The 9,169-nt window shown below is 35.2% G+C and overlaps 2 protein-coding genes across 2 annotated transcripts; both read left to right on the top strand.

The window, feature by feature from the left end:
* The first annotated feature begins 1,171 nt into the window (after nt 1-1,171).
* LOC113280317 (basic leucine zipper 19-like) lies at nt 1,172-2,019 on the top strand. Its single transcript, XM_026528960.1, has one exon. The coding sequence runs from the start codon at nt 1,213-1,215 to the stop codon at nt 2,017-2,019; it is 807 nt and encodes a 268-aa protein (XP_026384745.1). The 5' UTR covers nt 1,172-1,212.
* A 5,515-nt stretch (nt 2,020-7,534) lies between these two features.
* On the top strand, nt 7,535-8,110 carry LOC113280316 (basic leucine zipper 19-like). The gene has a single exon (XM_026528959.1). The coding sequence runs from the start codon at nt 7,535-7,537 to the stop codon at nt 8,108-8,110; it is 576 nt and encodes a 191-aa protein (XP_026384744.1).
* Nucleotides 8,111-9,169: the final 1,059 nt, after the last annotated feature.

The raw sequence follows: 9,169 nt of genomic DNA, 5'->3' as shown, positions 1-9,169 counted from the left end.
ATATTTGTGTGTGATGGATGATGTGGATCATAACACCACAATTAAGCAGATGATTAGCGCGTGGGATAGGGATGTGAAATTGCTGCAGGATAGTGTTTGTTGACAAGGTTTACTAACATCTAGCGCTGACATGGATTACTGTACTTGATTATAGGTCTATTGTGATAGACAATAGACCTACTGTCCTTGATGATAGACCATGTGTACTTGATGCTAGACCTATTTTGAACGTGAGAGCGGCACGTCGCGTATAAGGTCCCCGTTAATATACAAATTAATTAAGACATTGGATATAAACTATAAATCTCTCACAACTTTGTAGGAGAAACCTCTAAAAACGATCAACCAACTACTATCTATCTTTCTCTCTGTCTTCACATCTTCCCTGACTTGGTTTTGAGAGGTAATACTTATACTTCAATCATTGCAACATATTCAACTATTGGTTGGGTTTCATGATGATCTGTTCATTGTTGTTCGATCTTCCTGATCATGTTTTCTATTTTCCAGAATATCGTATCTTGGTGTCTGATAGCTAGAATCTCCTAGGCATAACAAATCATTCTATAACTTGTCATATCTATGATAGATCCTTCTGTAGTTCTGTGCAAAAGTAATGATATGATTTATTATGTACGTAAGAATCTCGCTATCTTGAAAATGAAACCAGATAAATTAGCTATATTCTACGTACTGAGTATCGTGTGAGCAGTTTTCAACCCAATGATACGATGCTGACTGTTGTCATAGTACGCCTGTTTTTTTGTTGTCTGACTGATAGCTTTTGTCTGGCTGATAGTTTTTGTTTCCTTCACATATAGTACATTATTTTCTTTCTTCTGATAGTACATATCCATAGTACATAGTACATTCGTAGTACATTGGTGTGGTCTGAATTCTCGGTCCGTTTAGAATCACTCTATACATATTCCAGTAGAAAACTAGAGATAAAGATGTTTGATTTTGTCGTGTGGGTACTTTTGCGACTTGGGTTTTCGATTAAAAGATTTCGTTCACTTTAATCATCTATAACTTATAAATATGGGACTCACTCAAAATCCATGTTATTTTGTAGGTTTTTCATCTTGACGAAGCCAAAACCGGTCGGAATCCTAGTGTTAGAGAATTTCATATCTAGTCCGGTGGTTGGAAAGTTTCGAGTTCGTTGACTTTGTTTGACACTGGTGAATTAATTCTGAATTTGTTCGACTCATGGATGATGGAGAGTTAGATTTCTCGAACCAAGTCTTAAAGATGGACCATCAACTGCTAACAATGGATAGTTTTTTGGAGGATTTCCTTGGTGATAGTCATGCAGCAGGTACTCAAACCAATACTTCCACCCCAACTGAACAAGATGTACCTCACTCACAAAGTTATTTCCATCAACGTACTAAAAACCATCCTGTCGATGAGAAAACCACTACTGAGGAAACAGGTGACTCTGTTGAAATTAAATCCAAAAAACGTGCACCTGGTAATAGAGAGTCTGTTCGTAAGTACCGTGAGAGAAAGAAAGCCCGACAAGCTTTAATTGAGGACGAACTTGCCAAATTGAGAATCGTAAATCAACAGTTGTTAAAAAGGTTGCAGGGACAAGTTGCTCTTGAACAAGAGGTAGCTAGGTTTAAGCTTCTGCTTGTGGATATTAGAGGAAGGATTAAAGGGGAACTTGGATCATTTCCTTATCAGAAACCAACTGCTAAGGGTATCGGTGGTGGCATTTCGCGGAACATGCCCCCCTCTACCTTGCCTGGAGCTTATGATGTGAACCAGTGCGATCTTCAGTACCCTGGGTTTTATAATCAAGATGTTGACGTATCTGGTGGATTTCAAAACGAAGGTTTTGGGGCTTCTGATGCTAGTTATCTACCATGTGTTTGGAACAATAATTCAGGATATGATGAGTTTCTAGAATTTGGCCAAACAAATGTTAGGGTAACTGCTAATGTTAATAATCCTTGCACTGCTTCCAGGAAGCGAAAAGGAAAGAACTCAAACAGAAGTTCGAACAGATGACTTGGAAAATGTTCATAATGATCCAACTTTAAGTAATGAGTACTTGCTTTAGTGCTTTCTTCATTTCCTCTACTCCCCTCCACACACACACACACACACCCCCCTTTTTTTTTATCCGGTCAGAAATTTATTGATCAAACGAGGAGAGGTTAGAAAAGATTTGTACCACCCTCATACAAAAACAAAAGTAAAAAAAGAAGAAGAAAAGAGCTAGGGAAGTAACAAACTAATTCCTAGCTTAATGAGAATCAAAATACATCACAGGCCAATTAACTATAATATCCTTGAAATTAGGAGACCCTAACTCTTTGAAAAGTAGACACAAAGTAAATAAGAGATACTTTGCCTTATATATATATATGTTGCACTGCAATCTCTGTACTTTCCTTGTTGGTAAAGGCTCTAGCATTTCCTTCCCTCCAAATGCACCTACTGATAGCTACTGAGATCATGCTCCAAAAACTGATTTTTCTTAGGCTAATACTCAATAACTTCCGTTGGCATGCTTCCAAACGCATTTTGTGATAAACTCATGGAAGTTCTTTCATATCAGTTTATCCTACATATTTTAAGAAAGAGATTATGTGATCTTTTCCTGAGATTATTGGTGAATAGAACAATGATTCTGTAATTTGATCTCTACAATATATGTTGGAGGATAATTATGAGCTTATTGTTCCTATTCTTGATTTATTTCCGAATCTAAATTCAGAAGGTCAGTTATAGGAGCAGGTAATCCCAAATGATTTTTTTTTTAGGATTTAATCTTCAAGGCTTGTACTTGGGAGGAGGAAGAGGGTCATCTTAACTTATTTTATCTGATCCAATCGAAAGCTTAGACTCGCTCATATTCGAATAGTGGAATATCGTTCTTTCACATATTAGCCGATCAATAGCCATGTGGTTGAGCAGAAACAGAAGCTCCGTATGCTGTGGTAAATTTGTACGTTGTTTTTGTTATAGCTAGGAGGAGTCAAGGACGTGATTGTAACAGGTCAACCGATCATATATACTCTCCTGTGCCTATCATTATAAAAGGAGTTATTGACATTGATGAAGATGTAAGAGTTGAGAATATATACAAATATATTGAGTTAAAAGCTTAGCTTGGGCAATGTCAGCTATAACAGAAAAGTACGGATGGTTTATTATTAAGAAATGATGAGACGGATCGAAGATGACAGTTTTTGTATTTGGTTTCGTTATCTTCTTCTTCCTTTTCTTTAAATAAAAGAATCTTTGGTCTTGGTGTGATTTAATCGTGGGACTTAAGGGTCTCAATGGATACTCATATTTCTTTGAGTGAATGGAAAGAGCAACCTTTAGTCTCATGTTGGGTAAACTAAAGATGTGTGTCCACTGTATAACTAACTTTTGGTTAGACCATATGGGTGAGTAGACAAGGGCGGGTAAAAGACAAAACGTTGAGTTGTGTCTTTATGTTCGGGTGTGACTCACACAAGATCTATAATTTATTTAAATTTTTTTTTTAATGTTTTAATGTAACAGCCTAACAAGCTAAGTTCCAACGACATACTACTATATTAATTGAACAGGTTGCTGTGCTAGCCTACCAGCGAGTCTCATGGGTAAGCTAATCAAAAGAGTCGAAGCTCCAACGACATACTACTACATTAATTGAACAGGTTGTTGTGCTAGTTTACCAGCGAGTCGCATAAATAACCTAGTCAAAAAAGCCCAAACGGAATAACGTATTTCCTTTAATTAAATTATTTCTTTTATTGTGTTACAAGAAAACGTATTTCCTGTTTTTAAAAGAATTCCAAAACTAGCTCTAAAACGTATTGGTCCTTCCTTTTTTAGGACTCCTTTGTTTTTCTACTATAAAGAGGGAGCTCTAGCTCTATATGAACGGATTCTTTTATTATCTTCTTGCTTTATTTTTGTGCGACATTTTAATTCCATCTCCGTTGCTGAGTTTAAGAATGAGTAATTTGTGTTGTACTAACTCAAGTTATATTGGACAGTCTTATCCTGAACACATTTTTGCTGTGAGGGGTTTAGCATTACTCATTTCGAATATACCCGCGAACTAATGTGTTAAGGACAACTTGTTGAACCTGTGATTTTGTCCTCGTCAAGTAATTTTGATAGAGTTGTTTCGAGTTAGTTCTTTACATATTACTTTTAATAAATTCTAACGTGCTGTTAATTGTTGCAAAATTCCAACAGTTCCCTCTGCACTTCTTAGACCACTCTTCTTCCATGCAAAAACAAACTCCAAGTAGTCTCCAACGAACATATTGTAGTTTATGAAAATATTCCAACAGCAATTTCCGCGTCATATTCTTATTTTTCACCAACAACTAGGGTAAGAGCCAGGAGCTCACGAGGTCACATACAGTTTTTTTTTTCTCTTTCTTTGTTACAACTTACGAGCATAAAAAAAAAAAGGATTCAAGAAGAAGAAAGTGGAGGGCAAGACTTTAGGCCTTTAATGTTTGGGTTTGTTCAAAGCTTTAGGGAAATTCTATCCGATTCAATTGAAAGTTTAGAATCGCTCATATTTAACAAGTGGACTAGTGGATTAATAATAGGACAGATTTTAAAACTTGCCTAGCTAAAAGTTCAAACTCAATTGCTCACTTAAAAAATGAACGGAAAATGCATTTGACCAAATGGTTTTAAAATATGGTTCAAATGGACAAGTAAAAATTAGTATGGGTGAAATTGACGCCAAAAAAATAGCAATGAAACTGGATTCATCCTGACTTTAACTTAAAAAATAGCAAGCATGAAATTGGATGCATCCTGATGTAAATTAAAATAAGAAAAAGTATTTGAAAATGGGTAGGATGAAACTGTTTACATCCTCAATATTTTTTCATTTTTGTCTATTTAAACAATAACAAAATCTAAGTGTTTTTTCTACCCAAAAATTGTTGATTTTGATTTTTTAACCAATTTTGCGAAAAATGAACATAACTACTGGTATATTGGGGTGACCTCTTATTTTAAAGTACGACTGACCTTTCTTTCCGGGATTGTAAGATGCGTTTTTAAATGTGGCCTATGTCATAGGTTTCTCAAATTAGGGAGATTTAAGCATATATTGTGTGGTCCAAACTGGCCAATGTTACAGATTAGCCAATCAACTTGTTTATTTTGATAAACTCGATTAATAAATTTAGATAATTACATCTCCAGATGATACCGTTCTCTAGTAAACCCCTTCACCATATGCTGCTGCTCAATGTATATTTTAATTACATACATTATCAATTATTCAATTAAGTATCATCTGAATTTTTTTAGTTAATATCGTATCGTTTGTTAACACCTCGTGCTAAATTGTTATAATAAGGTTGATTGATAACCACTAATTCGAAAAATTAATCTTAGAGCAAAATTCATTAAACATAAAATAAATATATACTTTTAAAATTTAAATTTGCGGTTTCCAATTTTTACCAGTGAAAATAAAAGACAAAATCTCACACTATTGCTCCATCTACTCTTCCCTGTTATCTTTCTGCCAACTTAAAGTTCAAAGTTTAAAGAGTAAAAGTCCACGCCATGATATCAACTTAGGAGAGAAGAGTGACGAGTAGCACATCAGGTGTTATTTAATGAGGCGATGATTAACTAACTAATCTACCGTCTCCTCACAAGGAATAATACCTCAGGCGTTTTTCCATTTTCATCTTGTTTAGATTTTATTCTTTCTACTTTTGTACAACCCTCTTATTTTTTTATATTAACTTTTGTAACTATTGCCCTACAGTCACAGTTACACTCCACACAAATAGTTGGAGATCAACTGCTCTCATATTTTTGTCCAAACAAATGGAACTATGTATATTAATCTGTTTTTGGTGTACGCATGTAACACATCACATCACATGTATATCACTGTGTACATGCAGTGTGCTCTTAGTCTTACGTGAGAAAGGAGAAATCAATCGACAATACAAGGAACATAAAAAGTTTATAAACACTCAATCGCTTCCAACAAACAAGTGACATTTCTTGTTTTGGTGTAATTAAATGGAGGTGTAATTGATGGTCGTTTAAAGGAATTACTGTTTGTCAAATCATAATCACGGCCTTATCTACCTTTCCTAATTTATGATTGTTTATAGGCTTCCATAGAATCCATACAGTTAATAATTTGCACTTGTAATATGATGATGTGGATCATAACACCACGAATAAGGAGATGATTAGCGCGTGGGATAGGGATGTGAAAGTGTTGCAGGAGTTGCATGACAGTGTTTGTTGGCAACATTATGCTCTGACATGGATTATTCTACGTGGAAGGGGCACGTCGAGAATAAGGTTCCCTTTGATCAAGCCATTGGATAGAACTATTTAAATCTCTCACAACTTTCTAGATACTCCAAAATCGATCAACCAACTACTTGCTATCTTTCTTCAAATGTTTTAAGAGGTAATACTTTTGCTTTAGTTGTTGCAACATTTTGATCGTATTGGGTTTCATAATCTGTTCATGCTGGATTTTTATTTGCAGTATCTTTTTGATCTGATTTTGAAATTAATTTTTCACTTTGTTATTGGTTTCACTTCTCAAAAGTGGGTTTCTTTGTTATTGGTTTCACTTTTTTGTCTGCTCCATTCTTGCTCTTGGAGTTTCTCCAATAGTTGTTGTGCGTGTTTCTGGATAGCAACGCAAACAAAATATCCTCATTCCAATTTTTTTTTAAATCCAATCGTGTTGTTGTGATTTTTTTTTATTAAATGCAATTTGCTTTTAGTAATCTTAAGATTTTATTTGAACTACAAATGGCTATTTAATATATTGAAATTAATTTTAGTTAAGCAAAAGCTTACTACCAAAATTTAAATTGTCATCTTTACATTTGTCTAAAAAGTTAAGGTTTGAGAAGAATATTATGGAAAATAAATATCTATTCTACACGGATTTGGATATTTATCTTTACAATATTTTATCGGGGAAATTCTTAGACATTTCAATTAGATCCATCTTTACTCATGATATGATTTATTATATAGTATGTACTATGTAGAACAGAAATCCACGTGAAAAATGCATGAAACGAAATGTTCGAACTTCAGACCTTATTGAGTTGGACCCAAATAAATCAGGTGATCTGAGTCATATCATCCAGAAAAGAATAAAAAATGATGTAGGTTTCAAGTTCCGACTCAATTGGTGTTGCGATGTAAATATTTTATTCAGGAGGACACCAGGTTTTAGTAGTCAGATTGATTTATGGCTTTTGCTTCCTTTTGAAAATGCGAACGTCGACATATTCATTCATAGTACCTAGTATTCCTTTTCGCTCTTATAGTAGAAAACTAGAGATAAATGAAGATGTTCGATCTTGTAGATCTTCAATGCTTTGCTTCTAGCGTTCTGATTAAGATTCTATTTTGAACTTTTGTAGGTTTTTCAACTTGACGAAGCCAAAAACCGTTGTTGGAATCCTTGGGTTATAGAATTTCATCTAATGCACGGTTGAAAGTTATTGATTTTGTTGACACTGGTGAATTTTCTGAATTCCTTCAAGTCATGGATGATGGAGAGAGAGATTTCTCTGGCCAAGTCTTAAAGATGGATAATCAAATACTGACAATGGATAGTTTTTTGGAAGATTTCCTTGCTGATAATCATGCAAGTATGAACCCAACAAGAGAAGGTGCACCTGATCCACAAAACTATTTCCACCTCCGTACCAAAAACCTTCCTGTTGAAGAGAAGACCACTACCGAGAAAACGTATGACTCTGCTGAAATTAAATCCAAAAAACGTGCACCTGGTAATAGGGAGTCTGTGCGTAAGTACCGCGAGAGAAAGAAAGCCCGTATAGCTTCAATGGAGGATGAACTAATCAAATTGAGAATCGTAAATCAGCAGTTGTTAAAAAGGCTGCAGGTACAGGTTGCACTTGAGCAAGAGGTAGCTAGGCTTAAGCTTCTGCTTGTAGACATTAGGGGAACTATTAAAGGCGAACTTGGATCATCTCTTCACCAAAAACCAACTAAGGGTACCGGTGGTGGCATTTCGCAAAACATGTCCCCCTCTACCTTGGTTGCAGATTACGATATGAACCAGTGCAACCTTAGACACCCCGGTTTAGATAATTAATATATTGACGTATCTGCAGGTGGATTTCAAAATGTAGGTTTTGGGGCTATAGATGGTAGTTATTTACAGTGTATTTGGAATAATAATAATTTGTGATATGCGGTCTAATTTTGATAAACAAATGTTCGATAAATAAATAATTTGGCCAAATGAATAATTGTTTTCCGTCTCCATTTTGAAAAAATGGGCTAAGTGAATAATCTCACTGAATGCATACGAATGAACGCATGCAATATTTCAAGAACATTTTGCTCGTCCCATAACAGGTAATTTATTTTGCTAAAAGAAAACCGTCCCATCACAGTCTTCCCAATGGTACAATGGCCCCTGCTAAAATGAACAGCTACGATATGATCGGGCCACTTCATAGAAGTATGTGGTCCCTCTTCTTTTTTGCCACGTCTTGGAAATATTTAGTGTTTTTATTTTTCAAGGGATTTGGAGGGCTAGTTTTTAGGACAAAAGTAGTTTTCATGCTTTCGGGGAGAATAAGTAGGATATGATTTTAATTAAAATTAACTTTTTAATACGCGTAAATAAAAGAAGAGGGGCCACATACTTCTATGATGTCGCCTGGGCGGCTAAAATGTCCATATTTTGCTCGTTTTAGTAAAAACTTTCTTTGTGCCCCTATCCAAATCCAGCCAGTTAGACTAGCCTCATTGCTACACTCAATCCCGGTAAACCCTTCTATACGCTAACTAAATATAAACCTCTACGGTGGGTACTAAATACAACAGAAAATTGGTTAAAAAGAAAAATCAACAATCCCTGGGTGAAATGGACAGTTAGATTTTGATACTGTTTAAATGGATAAAAATGTAAAAATAGGCAGGATGTAACCAGTTTCATCGTGCCCATTTTCAAATATTTTTCCATATTTTTAATTTACACAGGATGTATCCAGTTTCATCCTTTCTATTTTTTCTTCACCATCATGAGGTCGGAACCACGAACTCATATACAGTAGTACAAGAGCCAGGGTGCATAGAAAGATTTTGATGTTTGGGAAACGCCTAAGGGAAAGAGTTTAAGTTTGGACAACGCCCCAGTGTAGAT

This window comes from Papaver somniferum, chromosome 5 (genome assembly GCF_003573695.1).
Source record: "Papaver somniferum cultivar HN1 chromosome 5, ASM357369v1, whole genome shotgun sequence".
In the NCBI taxonomy this organism is placed as follows: domain Eukaryota; kingdom Viridiplantae; phylum Streptophyta; class Magnoliopsida; order Ranunculales; family Papaveraceae; genus Papaver; species Papaver somniferum.
This window is presented reverse-complemented; position numbering and strand designations above follow the sequence as displayed.